The 20,017-nt window shown below is 46.7% G+C and overlaps 1 protein-coding gene across 8 annotated transcripts in view; it reads left to right on the top strand.

Moving 5' to 3' along the window:
• Nucleotides 1-1,126: 1,126 nt before the first annotated feature.
• ANKRD29 (ankyrin repeat domain 29) overlaps nucleotides 1,127-20,017 on the top strand; it is a 53,594-nt gene continuing 34,703 nt past the window's right edge. For 2 of the 8 annotated variants that reach the window (XM_042239193.2, XM_042239194.2), the window contains exons 1-3: nucleotides 1,455-1,603; nucleotides 15,218-15,347; nucleotides 18,221-18,319. In XM_042239193.2, the coding sequence (XP_042095127.1) occupies nucleotides 18,239-18,319 (81 nt within the window). In that variant the 5' untranslated portion in view covers nucleotides 1,455-1,603; nucleotides 15,218-15,347; nucleotides 18,221-18,238. Of the gene's footprint in view, nucleotides 1,279-1,454; nucleotides 1,604-15,217; nucleotides 15,348-18,220; nucleotides 18,320-20,017 lie in introns of those variants that run through there. The other 6 variants (XM_015103625.4, XM_015103626.4, XM_027960752.3 and 3 more) reach the window with 3 other exon arrangements.

The raw sequence follows: 20,017 nt of genomic DNA on the forward strand, positions 1-20,017 counted from the left end.
ATTACAAATTTATTTGAGGAAAAGGAAGAGGCTCAAACAGAGATAACAAGGAGAATGAGGGGATTCCTGTAGTAGGAAGGTGTGAGATGTCCATTTTTACTTTAGCATTCAGATTTTCTAGAAAGGCTATTACTGCTTTTTATACTTTAAAAATAATATATTTTTAATTTTTAAGAAATATGACTCTCTCACTTTTATTTCCCTCAAATCAGTCCTGGGCAATCAGCCAGCAGTTTGTATGAGGGAGTGGACAATGCCTGCCATACATACTGTGGGTGTGCAGGAAAGGTCAAGAGGAGGAGCTGACTGTGTGATAAAAAAGTGGAGGAATATGTGTATATTTCAAATTGTGCCCTTCCCCATCAGAAAGGAAAATAGCATTCATCACTCATTCAATCAAAAGGCTTTTTCCCATCTCTTTTCTGCAAGAGGAACAAAACTCAGATTATTAGAAAAGAAAAAGAAGAAAAAGAAAACCTAGAAGGACAGAAAATAGCCATTTGAAAGAGTTGTGAGATGATGGGTGAAGTTTTTTTCTCACGTTTCATTTCCATCATCATCATATTTGTGCTGTAATGAAGGTTGAGAATCATCTGCTGCAGACTGTGCCCTACTGGAGGCTTTGTGTGTGTGTGTATTTGTGTGTGGATGTGTGTGTAATGTGTATACATGGATGTGTGTGGATCTATGTATTGATTGTGAACCTGTGTGTGTGTGATGTAGAGGTTGTGTAGAGACTGCAGTGTGTGCAGAGGGTGTGTGTGTGTGAGACAGAAATGTGGATGTGCATGGAGTATGTGCATGGGAGAGAGGGTATGTATGTGAGGGGTGTGGGTGTGTGTTTTTTTCCTCCTGAACCAAAATTTAAATTATTAGATTTTTAGTGCATACGAAACATTTTCATAACGTAGGACGTATAAAGATGTCAGCACATTGAACTACAACAGAAAATTTCTTATACAACTTTGGAAACATTGATATGGTTTTTTCTCTTGTGTATGAACGGCACCGTTAGCTTAAACCAGCTTTGTCGTGGATTAAGTAGGTTAAAAGCAGAGCTGGGTTTCCAGCTAGGGTTGAACACGTGGCTAGGGTTGTGTGTGTGTGGAGGCTGGAGAGTGTGCACAGAGTTGGGTGTTCAGTTTGGAGTGAGAGAGTGAGTCTGGATGTGTGCAGAGTGATGTGAGGTTGTGAGTGTGCAGCGGTGCGTGCATGAACCTCGTTTGTGTGTGTAGTGTGTGCACAGTGCGAGCGGAGTTGGAAGTGTTTGTGTGGCAGGTACGGGGGTGCGGGTGGGGTGGGGATGGGAGGGTAGGGGGATAGGAGAGGGTCGTCTGAGGGGGTGCCCCTTCCCTTCCCTCCTCCGCCCCCTCCTCTCCCTCCTCCGTCCCTCCTCCCACCCCTCCTCCTTCCCTTCCCATCCCCCTCCTCCCGCACCCGGCCCGGCCCGGTCTGCGGCGGCGGGAGCGCGCGGCGCCGCGGAGGCCGCCCCTCTGCGGAAGGCGGCGGGAGAGCGAGGGAGGCAGGGCCGTGCAGGCGTCCAGGCCGGAAGCGCGCGGGGCCCGGCGGGGCGGCCGCGGACATGTGCAAGATGTCGTTCAAGGTGAGCGCCGCGCCTGCCGGAGGGCGCGCCGGGCGGGCGGCCGACCTGCAGCGGCCGGGCTGGCAGCCTCCGTCCGCCCGGAGCTGCGGCGGGCCCGCAGGATGGGGTGGGAGCCGCCCCGAGGTGGGCTGCGGGGACCGGGAGGGAGCGGCCGGGCAGGGCTGCCCCTCTGATTTGTGATCTGGGGGCGCGGGCTCTGCGGGAAAGGCTTTGCGCACTACTGGCTGCAGGTGCAGTGAGCCGGGCGGCGGGGCGCCGGGCGGCGGGGACTGTCGCCGGGGTAACGGGCGGGCGGGGGCGGGGAAGGAGGCCTGGGTCTGCGCTCCTCGCGGGGACCCGGGCTGTGGCACCGATTCCTGCGTTTGTGTTCCCGAACGCCAGCCGCCCCACTGCTGCTTCCTCCCGGAATACTTTTTCGACGCTGGAGCTGAGGGACCAGCGCAGAGCGAGCTGCAATTGATTACCAAAGAGTTTATTAAAGTCATTTATTTAACCCCCGCATTTTCGGGTTCATTTCGGGAAAATGAGGTTCATTGACTTGCCTCTATTGAAGATGTTTTCTAAAATATATTAGTTAAAATGTACTGAGCACATAAAACGTGCCCGACTCTGATCCAGGGGCTCTGCGGTTCAAGTTCTGAATCTTCCCTAGGAACCGCGAGATGGTACTTTGCCCCCACCCCCCATCCCCATCACCACCACCACCTTTTCTAAGGAAGAAAAGTAAAACATGGAAAGGTTAAGTAACTCTTCCCACAACCGTGCAGCCAGTGAGCGAGTGGTGTTCAGACTGAAACCCTAGTGAGTCTGGCTCCATAGCAAGTGTGATCCCAGCTCTTACAATAGCTTATTTAAGCAGAGGAATGACACGGTGAGATATGCGTGTCAGAAAGATCTCAGGCTACAATCTGGGCTTGGGCTTCCCAGGTGGCTCAGTAGTCGAGAATCCGCCTGCAATGCAAGAGACACTGGTTTGTCCCCTGTGTAGGGAAGATAACCCTGGAGAAGGAAATGGCAACGCACTCCAGTATCCTTGCCTGGGAAATCCCATGGATACAGGAGCCTGACTGGCTATGGTCCATGGGATCACAAAAGAGTAGGAAATGACTTAGGGACTAAACAACAGTTGAGAAAATAGAACCGAGCTGGGAGACCAGCCAAGACTGTGTTGGGGACATCTTGTTAAACGGTACCAGACTAGGGGACAGATTTTGAGAATGGGAAAAAACAGACAAACATTGAGTGACTTAAACAGCAGAATTCAGTGATTGATGTTATTCACTGGGTTAGGGAAGGGCAGAGAGATAAAGATAAAATGTTTGGTATGGGACACGTAAAGTTTCAGGATGGAGGTGAGTCCAGGTAGAGATGTTGGTTAGACAGATGTGCAAACTGGGAGCCCAGGAGGGTAGTCTAGGCGGGAAACAGAGATGACATTTAAGAGTGAGCAGTGTTAAATGCTCATTGAACCCATGGGAATGAATGTGGCTGCCCAGTGAGATCATGTAAAGGTAATAAATTAGAGGACTGAGAACAAATTCTTAAAGAACCTCAGGACTTAAGAATGAGCAAAATGAGAGAAACCCATTGAGAAAACGGGATGAGGGTGGGGGACGGCAGACAGAAATGTATGAGAAAAATCAGAAGCATGTGCAGCCATTAAGCCAAGAATCTCTAGCCTTTCAATAAAGGTGGAGAGGGATGCAGAATTAAATACCTCAGAGAAATCAAACAAGCTAAGAATCGAAAAGTGCCCATTGAACTTAGTAACAGAGCAGGCTCTGGTGACCTTGTTGAGAACAGTTTCAATGCAGTATCATGTTCAGAAGCCAGACTGTAATAGCTTAAAAAGAGAGTGGGTGGAAACCACAAATGGAGAGAACTCTTTCAAAAAATTGGAAACAGTGACTGCGGTGGGAATCCAGACTTGGCCAAGGGTTTGTTTGCTTTAAAATGGTAGAGACTTGAGCATCTTTATTTTTTATCATTATTATTTTTGGTTGCACCACACAGCTTGGAGGATCTCAGTTCCGCTGAAAGTGAAAGTAGTTCGTTCAGTTATGTCCAACTCTTTGCAACCTCATGGGCCATACAGTCCATGGAATTCTCCAGGCCAGAATCCTGGAGTGAGTAGCTGTTCGCTTCTCCAGGGGATCTTTCCAACCCAGGGATTGAACCCAGGTCTCCTGCATTGCAGGCAGATTCTTTACCCTCTGAGCCACCAGGAAAGCCCAAGAATACTGGAGTAGGTAGCCTATGCCTTCTCCAGTGGATCTTCCCAACCCAGGAACCGGTGTCTCCTGCATTGCAGGTGGATTCTTTACCAGCAAGGATTGAACCCGAGCCCTCAGTGAAAGCATGGACTGCCAGGGAAATCCTGATCATCTTTAAATGATAATAGACATTTCAACAGTAAACAGACAACCCAGTTTTGAAATGGGCAAAGGATCTCAATAGAAGCTTCTCCCAAGGAGATATACAAATGGCCAATAAGCCACTGAAACGATATTTGACATCAGTAGCCTTTCACTGTTCACTTTCATGCATTGGAGAAGGACATGGCAACCCACTCCAGTGTTCTTGCCTGGAGAATCCCAGGGACAGAGGAGCCTGGTGGGCTGCTGTCTATGGGGTCGCACAGAGTCGAACACAACTGAAGCGACTTAGCAGCAGCAGCAGCAGCCATCAGGAAATGCAAAGCAAAACTGCAGTGAGACACCACAGTCACACCTTTTAGGATGATTACAGTCAACAAGACAGACAATGACAAACATTGGCAAGAATCTGGAGCGATTGAAAACAACAACAAAAAGAAGAATGTGGAGACATTGAAAACGACAACAACAAAAGAACGTGGAGAAATTGGAACCCTCCTACATTACTTGTAGGAATGTAAAATGATACAGCAATAATAGAGAACAATCTGGTCATCCTTCAAAAAAATTAACCATAGAGTTGCCATATGACCCAACAATTCTGCTTCTATATGTATATGCAGGAGAAATGAAAACATATGTCAGGAATTTATATCTCATGGTGGTGGAGACTTGGAAGCCCAAGATTAAGCTGCTGACAGTTTTAGTTTCTGGTGAGAGCCTACTTCCTGCCTTGCAAGCAGCTACTTTCTGAATGTATCCTCAGATGAATGAGAGAGTGAGCTCCAACGTCTTTCTTTGTAAAGGCACTAACCCCACCATGGGGGCTCCACCCTCACGGCCTAATCTAAACCTAATTACCTCCAGACATCACACTGTGGGGTTAGGACTTCAATATGTGAACTCGGAGAGGAGAGGACACAAAGATTCAGACCATAACATGGTGTATCCATATGATGGATCATTCAGCCAGCAAAAGGAATGACTCTCTCATACACGCAGCAATGGGGATGGACCTTGAAAACATTATGTTAAGTGAAAAAGGCCAGACACAAAAGGCTCCATGTTACAGGGTCCCATTTATATGCTGTTAGTCACTCAGTCGTGTCCGACTCTTTTGCAACCCCATGGACTGTAGCCCACCACGCTTCTCTGTTCACGGAATTCTCCAGGCAAGAATACTGGAGTGGGTTGCCATTCCTTTCTCCAGGGGATCTTCATGACCCAGGGTTCGAACCTCGTGACTCCTGCATTGCAGGCAGATTCTTTACCGACTGAGCCACTAGGGAAGCCCCACCCCCACCCCATTTATATGAAGTGTCCAGAATAGGCAAATCCATAGAGACAGAAAATAGATTAGTGGTTGCCAGGACCTGGGGGAGAAGGGGGTAATGGAGAGAGATTGTTAATAGGTATGAGGTTTCTCCTAGTTGATGAAAATATTCTGGGATAAGGTGATGGTTGTAAAACCTTGAGATTAAAATAAAAACCACTGAATTATATGCTTTAAAAAGATGGGTTTTGGTGGGGGGTTGGCAGTCTATTTGGTTTTTTCTTTTGAATTTTCTATTTTGTATTGGGGTGCAGCCAGTTAACAATGTTGTAATCGTTTCAGGTGAATGGTGAAGGGACTCAGCCATACATATACATGTATCCATTCTCCCCTGAATCCCCCTCTAAAAAGATGAATTTTATGGTATTGGGTTGGCCAAAAAGTTCATTTGGGTTTTTCATCATAGTTGTGGAAAAACTTGAATGAACTTTTTGTCCCGCCCAGTATGTAAAGTATTAGTTCTAAAACTAAAATAAGTCATGTCTGACTCTTGTGACCCCACAGACTGTAGCCTACCAGGCTCCTCTGTCCACGGGATTTTCCAGGCAATAATACTGGAGTGGGTTGCCATTTCCTTCTCTAGGGAATATTGCCCACCCAGGATCAAACCCGGGTCTCTTGCATTGCAGGCAGATTTTTTTACTGACTGACCCAAGTATCTCAGTACAGAAGTGTGTTTTAAGATGGCAGCAGGGAGTGCTGAGAATGCTTCTGTGTGGAGAGGATGGTTGAGCTGAGTGCTGGAGTTCTCAGAGGCGGGAGAGCAGAGACACTGATCGAAGGCCAGGATGAGCTCAGAATTTGGGGTGGGAAGAAGGGAAGGTGCCAACATTTTCAGTGAAGAAGGAAAAACGATCCAGAGGCCACAGCTACCTTGAGGTGAGGCAGAGGATGAGAAGGTGGGATGGCCTGAGTCTTGAAGCAGCAGAGATGTGTACACCTGCTGAGAAGGGCTGTCTGGAAGCCAGGTGAGGGGGGTCCAACCCCATTCCCCATCCTAGGGTTGCTCTGGGAGCAGGTTCAGCACCCCCTCTCCACACTCCCCTCCCCCACACCCCACCCAGGGAGACAGGAAGCTTGGTGCTAGATGAAGGAGGAAGGCGGTTGATTATTTTAGAAAGTAGAGGAGTTCTAAAAGGCAAAGAGAGAAGATTTGAGGGGCAGCGGGGGAGAGTCGCAGGCTGGCTGACCAACTGTGTACCAGCCCCAGCTAATATGTCGTTTAGTCGCTCAGTCGTGTGACTCTTTTACGACCCCATAGACTGTAGCCCACCAGGCTCCTCTGTTCATGGGATTTTCCAGGCAAGAATTCTGGAGTGGATTGCCATTTCCTTCTCCAGGGGATTTTTCCCAACTCAGGGATCAAACCTGTGCCTCTTACGTCTCCTGCACTGGCAGCTTTACCACTAGTGCCAGAAGGTGCCCACAGCCCACGATAAAAATACAGGACGTCCCTGGTGCTCTAGTGGTTAAGACTTCCTCTTCCAACACAGGGTGTGTGGACTTGATCCCTGGTTGAGGAGCTATAAGATTCCACGTGCTTCTTGGCCAAAAATATAAGACATAAGACAGAAGCAGTATTGTAACAAATTCAATAAAAACTTCCCAAAAATGGTCCACATCAAAAATAAATAAATAAATAAAGAATCTTTTTTAAAAAATAGCAACTTTTGAGAATTCTCTGATAAGTCCTGTGGTTAGGACTCAGTACTTTCACTGCCTGGGGTCCATCCAGGTTCAGTCCCTGGTTGGGGAACTAAGATCCCACAACCACTTTTATTGTACATTTTTGGAAGGGTTTTTACAATATTGCTTTTAAAATTATTTAGCAACGAATAATCTTTATATTAGACTTCTCTGGTGGCTCAGTGGTAAAGAATCCACTTGCCAGTGTAGGAGACACAGGTTCGATCCCTGGGTTGGGAAGATAACCTAAAGAAGGAAATGGCAACCCACTCCAGTATTCTTGCCTGGGAAATCCCATGGACAGAGGAGCCTGGCGGGCTACAGTCCCTGTGGTCGTAAGAGTCAGACATAAATGAGTAACTAAACAACAGAAACCTTTAATTTACATTTGCCCATGCTGCTGCTGCTGCTCGGTCTCATCAGTCGTGTCCGACTCTGTGCGACCCCATAGACGGCAGCCGAGCAGGCTCCTCCGTCGCTGGGATTCTCCAGGCAGGAATACTGGAGTGGGTTGCCATTTCCTTCTCCAGTGCATGCGTGCATGCTAAGTCGCTTCAGTCATGTCCGACTCTATGCGACCCTATGGACAGCAGCCAATCAGGCTCCTATGTCCACAGGATTTTCCAGGCAAGAATACTGGAGTAGGTTGCCATTTCCTTCTCCACATTTGCCCATGATTTTTCTGCAATTCAGTAGTTCTTGTCTAGTGGGAAAATCAGACCTGCAGATTATATTGTGTCGGCAATATTATGAATATCAGTTCTAGCAATTGACATGTTAGCATTTTGTAGATATTGAATGATGTTTTCATTGACTCTGTTTTGGAGCCATTGTTTCATTTTCGTAGGTGACTGAAAAGCTTGGAGGCCCTAGGCCTTTTGTTTCCAAGGCCTGCATTGAAAAGACTCAGCTGTTGGCTGAGTCTGTGGGTGGATAAACAGAGCTTTAGAAACCACAATTTAGCTTCTTCTCGATGACTCAGAGTCACCACTTGTAGGACTATTTGCTTCTGAACCACCAGGACACTCGTTTTATCCTTTCTCCATTATGTTGTCAACAGTCTCTTCTCACTGGTAGTCCTTTGCCTTCAGTAAATTTCCTCTATCAACGTTTTGTTGTTGTTCAGTTGCTCAGTCCTGTCCAACTCTTTGCGACCCCATTGACTGCAGCATGCCAGGTTTCCCTGTCCTTCACCGTCTCCCAGAGTTTGCTCAGACTCATGTCAATTGAGTTGGTGATGCCATCCAACCATCTCATCTTCTGTTGCCTCCTTTTCCTGCCTTCAATCTTTCCCAGCATCAGAGTTTTTTCTAATGAGTTAGCTCTTCTCATCAGCTTTGGCCACCTCATCTGAAGATCTAACTCATTAGAAAAGGCAACTGCTAATTTTTTCTGGTTGGGAAAAGAGATACATGTTTTCTGGAATTGTTTTTAAAGTAAAAAGAACTCAGATTGCAGGTCTGAGTCTTTTTTTGTGGAAGAAAGCTCATGGATTTCAGTACATTGACTTTTGTCTCTCAGTTCAGTTCAGTTCAGTTGCTCAATTATGTCCGACACTTTGTGACCCCATGGACTGCAGCATGCCAGGCTTCCCTGTCCATCACCAACTCCTGGAGTTTGCTCAAACTCACGTCCATCGAGTCGATGATGCCATCCAACCATTTCATCCTCTGTCGTCCCTTCTCCTCCTGCTTTCAGTCTTTCCCAGCATCAGAGTCTTTTCCAGTGAGTCAGTTCTTCCCATCAGGTGGCCAGCGCACTGGAGTTTCAGCTTCAGCATCAGTCCTTCCAAAGAATATTCAGGACTGATTTCCTTTAGGATTCACTGGTTGGATCTCCTTGCAGTCGAAGGGCCTCTCAAGAGTCTTCAACACTACAGTTCAAAAGCATCAATTCTTTGGTGTTCAGCTTTCCTTATAGTCCAACTCTCACATCCATACATAACTACTAGAAAAACCATAGCTTTGATTAGATGGACCTTTGGTGGCAAAGTAATGTCTCTGCTTATTCATATGCTATCTAGGTTGGTCATAGCCTTTCTTTTGTCTTTATAACAGCTATTTCAGCTACTCAGGATTTATTTTTCTGGGCTGAGGTTGCCAGAAGTCCAGCACAATTTGTAAGTTAGACCCTAACCCAGTGAGGGGGAGTCACTATTTCAGAGGATAGATCACTAAATAAAGAATAATACCTGGGTCTTTCTTGATCATGTCTTACCCGAGAGGATTTGTCGTTATTTAGTTGCTGAGTTGTGTTCAGCTCTGCGACCCCATGGACTGTAGCTTGCCAGGTTCCTCCATCCATGGAATTTCCCAGGCAGGAATACTGGAGTGGGTTGTCTTTTCCTCCTCCAGGGGATCTTCCTGACCCAGGGATCGAACTGGCGTCTCTTATGTCTCCTGCATTGGCAGGCGGGTTCTTTACCACTGAGTCACCAGGGAAGCCCCGAATGCCAGTTTCCATATTGGTGGTGGAAATTTCTCATGCCTTGGCCAGACATACAGGAACTTACACTTTTGACCCTTCCTTGTTCTGAAAGTATGTAAGTTATCTCAGAATCAACTCCAGTTCATCAATCATCTGAAATTACTTGGATGAGCCACAGGAAAATAAATCAACAAAGCCATGTATTTTTCTTGACAGCTGTATTGAAATATAGATCACATACCATATAACTCACCCAGTTAAACTGTCCATTCCGGTGGCTTTTTTTTTTCTAGCATATTAAGAGTTGTGCAACCATGAGCACCATCTATTTTAGAATATTTTAATCAACCCCAAAAGAAACTATGTACCTGTTAGCAGTCACTGTATTCTTCTAAATAGGGTCGTTTCAGAAAACTGCTGAACTACTTCCTACCTCTATCAATTAGCCTCTGCTGAACATACATGTGTTAAACAGACTTTAAACATGGTCTTGAGTTCTGAGTTTGGAGACACCTGTGTTATACAGGGCTACCTCTATGGCAGAATCCCTGAGTAGGTAAATCACTTACTTTTTTTGTGTGTGTCAGATGTTTAGCTTTTTGGAAAAACCACAGTGTTTTTTAATTATTTTTTAATATTTCATTTATTTGGCTGCCTTGGGTCTTGCTTGCGTCATACGGGATCTCTCTTGTGGCACGTGGACTCTCTAATCGTGGCCCGTGGGCTCAGTAGTTGCAGTGTATAGGCTTAGTTGCTCCTTGGCATGTGGGATCTTAGTTCCCCGACCGGAGATTGGACCAACTTCCCCTGCATTGCAAGGTGGATCTTTAACCACTGGCCCACCTATGGAAGTCCCCTAAATTATCTACTTTTTCTCTGTGGTTTCCTATCATTTACAGAAGTGTAATGATACTTGCAACATAGGTTTAACGGTCAGTTACTGTTTTTAAAGTGACTCTGTAAATTTCAGCCATTTAGCACAAAGTGGAATGGTAAGATCTCAAAAACCTCCTTCTGCACAGTGGTCTCTCCACCCTTCTTTTCTCCTCATTTAATGTGGCTTCTAACACCAGAGAAATTCATCATTGAACAAAGCCAGTGTTCTCTTGATTAAATTAATTATACACACTTAAAATCCACATGATTCTCAACTGTTTCTTAAGCCAATAATTGAGATCTCTACCCCCTCTTAGCTTTGAATCAAAATTCCATTTCTGTACAAGTAACAACTTCCCTTCTGTGTTTCTCTCCCCTTCCTTCCGGTATTTAATTTCTGGTAGTGTGCTAATGAGCAGTGTGTGAGCCAAAATTCTAGCAGTAAAGGGGGGCTGGGGGAAGAGAAGAGAAGATGGCATATGTGGAAGGTTGTGCCCTGGTTTTCTCACAAGGTATAAGGTATAGGATCTCAGACTCTGGACCCAAACAAACTTAGCTTTGAATCCTAGCTCTGTTACTTTCTAGCTGGATGACCTTGGGTAAGTCATTTCTGTGCCTCAGTTTCCTCATCCTAAAATTGGGAACAGTAGCATCTACGTTGTGAGATTGTTCTGGGAATTAAAAGTGTTGAGAGCAATGAGAGTGCTCAGCACGCTGCCTGACATACAGCACTACCCAACATAGCTTGTCGCTGCTGTAACTCGTCATATCACGCCGATAACCTGACGCCAGAGACACGGGAAACCAAGAAAGAGGTTAAATAATCATCACAGGGTTGGTGAAGTGCCTTAGGATTTGTGTGAGGCATTTTCACATGCATCGGCTCCTTTCAAGGCTTAAGGGCTGCCCTTTATAAACCGCATGTTAGGATTATGTGCATATTGTGCCCAGAGGAAGTTTGGAAGTTTACCAAGCAATGTGGTCTGTAAAGAGAAAGAAGGCCAGGGGACTTTCTCTGTTGGCATAAGAGCAGCTTGGCATGAGGTTAGGAAGGGGGTCACTGGGGAGGCCACTGCCTGTTTCTTGCTGTCTCAAGAGGAGACTTCTGCAGGAGGCAGGCAGTGGGATGGCTGAAAGCCTAGCCTCAAGCTCCAGACTGCCTGGGGCTGCAGCCTGCCTTGTTGTTCTCAGTTATGTCATCTGAGCAGTGGGGTAGTAATGTTCCCAGTTCACTGAGCTGTGTTGCAGAGGGTGTGCCAGTGGTATGGAATAAGCACTTGGTAAGAAATAGCTTGGGCTTCCCAGGTGACACTAGTGGTAAAGAACTCACCTGCCAGTGCAGGAAACATGAGACACAGGTTCAATCCCTGGGTGTGAAAGATCCCCTGGAGGAGAGCATGGCAACCCACTCCAGTCTTGCCTGGAGACTCCCATGGACAGAGAAGCCTGGTGGGCTACAGTCCATAAGGTCACGAAGAGTCGGACACGACTGAGCAACTAAGCACAGGAGGACTCTGCTTTTAGAGCTTACATTTCTTGAGTGTTTACTATTGAAGTCCATTTGCACATATTACCTCATTTATCCTCTAACAACCCATGACAGAGGCACAGTTGACCCTGTGTCTGCAGATTCTGCATCTGTGGATTCAACCACAGACCGAAAATTTCAGAAAGTTCCAAGCAAGAGAGCTTGAATTTGCCCTGCACTGGCAACTATTTACATAGCACTTATATCGTGTAGGGTATCGTAAGTGACCCACAGATGATTTAAAGTATATGAGAAGATATGTGTAGGTTATATGCAAATACTTTGCCAACTTACATAAGAGACTTGAACATCCACAGATTTTGGTATCTGCAGGCAGTCCTGGAACCAATCCCCCAAGGATATTGCCTATACTAGCAGATACTTTCCTGGGACACAGAGGACTTAAATAACCTCCCCAGTCACAGAACAGGGATGCAGCGGGGTCAGGACTTGAACTCGGCTCTCTCTTACCCCAAATCAACAACTTTCTCATGCCTCCACCTGCCAGTAAATCAAACCCTGGGGGGGAAATGAAAGACTTACACTTTTTCCCAAAACTCCGTTTCTGGAACCTTCTACAAAACGGGGATGTCTAGCCTGTGCAGGAGAGGAATCCCCAAGGCTATTCTAAAGGCAGGAGAGGCTCCTGGCTGGAGAGCTTGTTATGACAATAGAAGCTTGTGGTTTACAGATGGTTTTTGAAAGGCATTTGGGGTTAAACTGAAACAGAATCACCGAAAATGATTTACAGTTTACCCTCTCAAGTTCTCATGTTTCCGGAAAAGCCAGCAGAGCTGTTTCCATGGTACATATTAAATTCTCTTCCTGATTCACCCTCCCATACTTCATCCTGGCCTCGTGCAGTGTTTCTTATTAAAGGGGCATTGTTTCATGATTTATATACAAGTCAAACCAGCCTGCTATGGCTTCTCGCAGTCACAACTGTAACATCAGGCCCAGCCTGGGGTAAAAGCCACAGACACTGGGTGTGAAAACTGAGACAGTACAGTTTACACCTTCAGGGGAAGCAAATGGTTCACCTGCAATTTAAGGTGAATTTTTTCCCCTCCTAACAGAGCCAGGAAAGCATTGCAAGTATGTTTGTAATCTGCTTATCACTCCCTGCTTCGCCACACTCTCATCTAAGAATGCACAAGAACACTAAGTTGGGTACGTGCTGAAGGGCTTCTCAAGTGAAATCCTCCCACCCCAGATGCTGCCACCCCTCTGCCACCCTTGACTTTCACTGTGTTGGCTCCTTGGAGCAGCCAAAACTGTTGGTGTCTGCTTTTAACTTATTGATGGTGAGTTAGGCACTGTTAGGGTTTCCCTCGTAGTTCAGTTGCTAAAGAATCCGCCGGCAACGCAGGACACCCCAGTTCAATTCCTGGGTCAGGAAGATCAACTGGAGAAGGGAATCTAGTATTCCTGGGCTTCCCTTGTGGCTCAGCTGGTAAAGAATCCGCCCACAATGTGGGAGACCTGGGTTCAATCCCTGGGTTGGGAAGATCCTCTGGAGAAGAGAAAGGCTACCCATTGCAGTATTCTAGCCTGGAGGATTCCATGGACTGTATAGTTCATGAGGTCGCAAAGAGTCAGACACGACTGAGCAACTTTCACTTTTCACTGGGTCTGTATGTAAAAACGTATCAATATTCTTAGAAGACGTATTGCATATAAGACTCTCTGGGTCAGAGGAGTGCTTTGAAGAAAGAAGGTGTTAGTCGCTCAGTCATGTCCAACTCTTTGCGACCCCATGGGCTGTAGCCCAGCAGGCTCCTCTGTCCATGGAATACTCCAGGCAAGAATGCTGGAGTGGGTAGCCTTTCCCTTCTCCAGGGAATCTTCCTGACCCAGGGGTCAAACCCAGGTCTACCTGCGTTGCAGGAAGATTCTTTACCATCTGAGCCACCAGGGAAGCCCTGAAATGAGTGCTTTAAGCCCATCGAAAAAAAGTATTTTTGTTAATTTGAATACTAAAAAGTTTCCTGTGAATTCGTCATTAGTAGCAATACTCTGATTTTAATTTTGCCTGTTGGTCCTAACTTTGTAAAGAAAGTCGATAGAAGGAGGGAAACTAGCGTTTATAAAACATGCCAGATACAGTATTAATCAATTAACCTACATCATTTTTTAAATTTACTTCTCTTTTTTAGTTGCAGTATAATTGCTTTACAGTTATATGTTAGTTTCTGCTGTACAACAGCATGAATCAGCTATAAGTATACATATTAATATATCCCCTCCATCTTGAGCCTCCCTTAACCTACATCATTTAATTTTTACCATAAACTTCAGGGCATGTCATGTGATCTCCATCTAAGCAAGAGGAAACCAGGACTTATGGGGCCAGTCCATTGCCTAAAGCCAGACCTGAAACCCAGAGCTGTCTGGTTCTGCCTGTCCTTCCGCCCCCACCAGGGACTTTTCTCTGCAAATCCAAATCAATGCATTTTAGAGAAGGAGGAGGTGCTTCAGTCAGCTCTGCCACTCTGATTCTGGATAACTGTTTTCCACCTCTGTTCCTTCCATAGTCATGGTTTCAGGGTTAACTTAGCAACTTTAAAACGACCTCACACTGGAGTGAAAGACCCACCTGAGGTCGCATAACAACATTTCCTGCCCAGAGTTCTTTGTTCTCAACAGAAACCCCTGGCAAGTTCCAGCTGAATCAAAGAACTTTTGGTAGAGGGAGAATGAGGCGTTTACCCAGGCGGCTGGAAGTGAGTAGAAAGCATTGACTACACAGAAAGTTAGTTTGTCTCTCACTCAGTCATATCCATCTCTTTGCAACCCCATGGACTGTAGCCCGCCAGGCTCCTCTGTCCTTGGGATTCTCCAGGCAAGAATACTGGAGTGGATAGCCATTCCCTTCTCCAGAGGATCTTCCTGACCCAGGGATTGAACCCAGGTCTCCCCCATTGCAGGAGGATTATTTACCATCTGAGCCACAGAAAAGATGCTGGTAAACTCAGAATTGGGAGAGATTTCCCTCCGCTTAGAGATAAGAGACATTTGGGAACGTGGCAGGGAAGAAATAGCAGTTGAGCAGAACCTTGGCCTTGAAGGATGGGGGAAAATTCTTTCAAGCAAAAAGGAAACTGTGAACAAAGACACAGAGGCAGGAAAGTGAGACATTGGTGGGAAATGGAGTATATTAATAGTGCTGCGTAATCAACAACCCTGCTCTCTGCCACAGCCCCAGGGCTCGGGTTACCCGCATCCCACAGCCAAGTACACAATGATGACCCGCTGCGGGAGGAGCACTCTTTCCAATGAGCAGACACATCTGGAAACTCTCCATTTTGAATGGCAGCACATGTTTACATAGCAGTGGTCACATTAATGAAGGTCAATTTTAAAGATTCTGTTTCATTTTGCTTCTGCAGAAGGAAACCCCCCTTGCCAATGCGGCATTCTGGGCAGCGAGGAGGGGCAACCTGACTCTGCTCCGCCTGCTACTGAACAGCGGCCGTGTGGACGTGGACTGTAGGGACAGTGTATGGACCGGTCCATTTGGTACCCGCATGCCAGGAGCTGGCTGTCCCCCGCTGGCATGAGAGCGCCTGCTGAATACCCTGCCCTTCACAGCGCTGGTCCCCTTTTTCATGTGCTTGTCCCCTTTACCATGTGTGTGCTTGCCTCATCCTTTTCAACAAGTCCAAAGCATCACTGTTATTGTTCAGTCGCTCAGTCATGTCCACCTCTTTGCGACCCCATGGACTGCAGCCCGCCAGGCTTCCCTGTCCTTCGCTATCTCTCCTGGAGTGTGCTCAGACTTATGCATAGTACCTTGGGGAAACATATCTAGGAAACCGTTATCTGCATCAGACAGGAGGGGTCACAGTAGGGGAAGAGATAGGTCCCTGGGAAATCAGAATTGGCCCAGTCCAAGAAGAAAAGGGGTAGGGGGTGAATCAGAGTAGAAGGAGGCTGCCATGGATGGAGGAGTTGGAGTTTTTCTGCTGAGAGATAAAAGCCCCCCACCCAACCTCATTTCCCCCTACCTTTGCAAACATGAATTCACTCATCAGCGATGGCGGGGAGCTAAAACAGGTCCTCCCACCCGCTGGCAACATCACTTGCGGAGTCCTTCCCTTCCCAGCCAGAGGCAGTGATCTCTGTTCTCAGCAGGACTTCACGTCACGTCTCTGGGGCCTAAGAGGAGGAGAGAGAGGAGAGGTTTTGATTTTAGGGATTAAATAGAAATGTTTTCACAGGAGGCTTCTTGTTTTCCTGAAAACAGGGTGCGCCATTTCCAGCTTTTATTACACAAATTTGGTAGGTGATATCAGCCACCAGCCCAAGTGAGGTATCAAAGTTTGCTCCCCTGTGCCCCCTGGAGCATTGGCACAGGACAGCTCAGGGTGCACCTCCGGACCCACGTGTAATTTCCTCCCCACTTGCTCTGTGTCCCAGAGTCAAGCTCTCTGGCTTGCCCTCAGGCACTTACTTTCCTCCGACTGCCAGTAGGGTTTGGCCAATGGGAGCGTTGGTGGGAATCAGAGCCTGGGAGCACAAGGATGTTGGGGAGTCCAGCCCCCGTGTCGTGTCTGGCAGCAACACCCTCACCCTGTCTGTCCAGGGAGCCACCACCTGCCTCTCGTGCTTTGGGGCCTGGGCTGGTATCAAAGCCCCACTGTCCTTCCCTCCCAGTCCTGTTCTTTGTGGTTTCCTTACGTCCAGAGCATAGCTTTATAAATAGTCTCTTTATTATGCTTTCTTCCAGTTATCCCAGTTTGAATGTACCATCTGTTCTTTGCCAGGACCCAGACTGATACGGGGTCTTGGGCCTCTGTGAACTGGTTGTCTGGTCTTACTGGGGGCTTGCTGGGCAGCAGTGCCATACTGGATAGATCTGGAGTGGGAACACCCGAGTTCATTGTGGTCTCACCCACTGACCATGTTGATGACCAGTTACTCCTTTTTCTTAAAGTCACCCCTTTCCAGACACCCCTGACTTCCAGCTTTGTGTCCCTTCCTACATCCACAGATCCCACTTCATTCTCTTTCTCCTCTGTCCCAACCTCTGACTTTTTCTCAGTTGACCATGTTATAGAAGTGAAATGCAATCCATAAGGAAGCATCTGGGGGTAATTTGTTTTATTCATCTTCCCGTACTTTAACATAGATGAAGCCTGACATTTAAGATTTTCTTTGTGAAATGTCCAAGTTAAGTGCTCTGTACTTCCTCCAGCTCTTGATTGATTTGTATTTTGAGAACAATGTGCCCATGATAGAAAATTTTTCTTTTTTTTAATTAATTGTAATTGGAATATAGTTGGTTTACAATGTTGTTTTTCTGCCGTACAGCACAATGAATCAGCTATACGTATACATGTATCCCCTCTCTTTTTGGATTTCCTTCCCTTTTAGGTCACCGCAGAGCATTGAGTAGAGTTCCTTGTGCTATACAGTGGGTTCTCATTATTCAAGTCCTTGAGTCATTTTTTAAATTATTTATTTATTTTATATATTCATTTTGGCTGTGCTAGGTCTTCATTGCTGTGCGGGCTTTTGTCTAGTTGCGGAGAGCAGGGGTCACTCTCTAGATACTGTGTGCAGGCTTCTCATTGTAGTGGCTTCTCTTGTCGGACCACAGGCTCTGGGACATGAGGGCTTCAGTATCTGTAGCACGTGGGCCCAGTTTTGCAGCCCTGGGGCTCTAGAGCACAGTCTCAGTAGCTGCGGCAAACGGGCTTAGTTGCTCTGCAGCATGTGGGATCCTCCAAGATCAGGAATCCAATCTGTGTCTCCTGCTTTGGCAGGCAGATTCTTTACCACTGGACCACCAGGGAAGCCCAGGTCCTTGAACCTAAAGGTAGCAAAGACCTTGGCAATCATCTCATCCAATCCCTCATTTTAAAGATGAAGCAAATGAGCCCTGAAAATTGTGAGTAGTGTGCCCCTCGGTGTGCTAGTGGCCCCCGGGGCTCCTGACTCTCACTTCTGTAGTCTCTCATTGCATCTTTACCTGAATCAGTTTGAAGACAAAGAATTCTAAACTCAGAAAACCGACTAGTGTCACTCAACCCACCTTTTTGCATTAGTAATGGTGTTTTGGCTCAGGAATCATTTCATAGGAGTCATAAAATAAGGCCATTCCATTGCTGATTCCTCAAAATACAGTAGCCATGGCTCACTTGGACTGTGTTTCTGACGGTAATGGAAGTAAGTGAATGTTTAAATTGAAAACTCCAGCCTCAGCAGTTTGTCCTTTTGCTTTCTCCTGCATCGTCTGCATTATAAGATTACTCATGAGGCAGTTTTCTTTACTGTGGAAGCTGTTGCTCAGCCGTGTCCTGGGAGGAGCTGACCTTGGCAGCCTCTTCTCCGGGTGCCTCTCTGACGTCATGGTGGCCTAACTGCTCACGTGTGTCTCCTCCTCCCAGCACGGCACCACGCTCCTCATGGTCGCCTCCTACGCTGGCCACATAGACTGTGTGAAGGAGCTTGTCCTGCAGGGAGCGGACATCAATCTCCAGAGAGAGGTAGGTCAGGTTGGCACGTGAATAATAGTAATGCTGGTGACACAGCTGTGAAGTTTACACAGTAGTGAATTGCTAAGAAGGACTCAATGGACATGAATTCAAACAAACTCTGGGACATAGTGGAGGACAGAGGAGCCTGGTGTGCTGCAGTCCATGGGGTTGAAAAGGGTTGGACATGACTTAGTTATTGAACAACAAGGACTAGAGTACAGCCATCCCAACAAATCTGGGGGGATTGGTTCCATGACACCCCGCCATCCTGTGGATACCAGAAGCCACTGATGCTCAAGTCCTTTATATAAAATAGCATAATATTTGCATATAACTACACACATCTTCCCATATACTTCTAACATCTCTAGATTACTTATAATACCTATGCTCAGTTGCTTCAATCATGTCCAACTCCTTGCAACCCTATGGACTGTAGCCCACGAGGCTCCTCTGTCCCTGGGATTCTCCAAGCAAGAATACTGGAGTGGGTTGCCATGCCCTCCTCCAAGGGATCTTCCCGACCCAGAGATTGAACCCACATCTTCTGTTCTCCTGCATTGCGGATGGATTCATTACCCACTGAGCTACCTGGGAAGCCCACTTATGTAAACAGTTGCTGGTGCATGGGAAAAAAAGTTAGAACTTTTTCAATTTTTTTTTCTGTGGTTCATTGAATCCACGAATGCAGAACTTACTGATACTGAAGGATGGTTCTAATCGTTGCTTTTATCCTGTGTGACATCAAGCCCAGGTTGCAGACTGTGTTGTGTCTAAAGAAGGCCCAGGAAGGGACCGTTGGTTGTACTTTAACTGAACAAAACTTCTCAGGCCCTTGTTGCATCTGACGTGACCAAACCTCCTTAAACAATTCATATGGTTCACCTGGAGCCTAAGTCAGTTCTTTCTTTCCTTGGGATGAGATGTTATAGAATGTATAGGATTTTCATAGAGATCTTTATATTTTTAGAAGGATCAGGTCACCCACCTGTTGTTAGGGAGGCTTACTGGCTAACCTACCTCAGCCATCCTCACCAAACCGTGTCTGCAGAGGGCTTCTCTGATCAGCCATGTATTAAATAGGTTTTCCCTCCAAAATACCACATGGTGACTATCAGACTGAAATGGGAGCCTGTTTGCACACTTATTCAAGGGAGTCCCAACCAGCCAGAGGATCCAGTCTTGGTCCGATGCAGAGAAGCAGTGGAAGGCTGGGCATTCAGGCCCGGGGAGACTGCATGTATTTCCAGACCAGTTCAGGGCCTGATGAGTTCACCTTTGTGGAGTCACATCCAGGGTCACACCTAGCGTGAACGTGACCTCAGTCCACAGTGACTCAGACCTCAGGTGGGCATCCATGGGCAAGCTCCGAATCAGACAGAGTGCTTGGTTCTCCTTGAGGCACTCTTATTGGAGGTCCTGCCTTGTAGTTCTTTCAAAGAGAATAGTCCCCGGAATTCCCTGAGCCAGGCCAGTCTGGAAACATAGCCAAAGAGAGGCCCTGAACTTACCCTGCAGGTTTTGAAACCTGGAAGAGAGCGTGTCTGGCAGTGCTGTGAAACTGACACTTAGAGCAGACTTCTTTGGTTCATTTGTAATCCATTCTGCAGTATCAGAATATTTGTCTCCTAAAGAAGTACTGCCATTGTTTTTTTTTATTTGTCTATCTAGACACGTACAGTTTGCACACTTTGGCAGTCTCTAAGA

This window comes from Ovis aries, chromosome 23, assembly GCF_016772045.2.
Source record: "Ovis aries strain OAR_USU_Benz2616 breed Rambouillet chromosome 23, ARS-UI_Ramb_v3.0, whole genome shotgun sequence".
Lineage (NCBI taxonomy): Eukaryota > Metazoa > Chordata > Mammalia > Artiodactyla > Bovidae > Ovis > Ovis aries.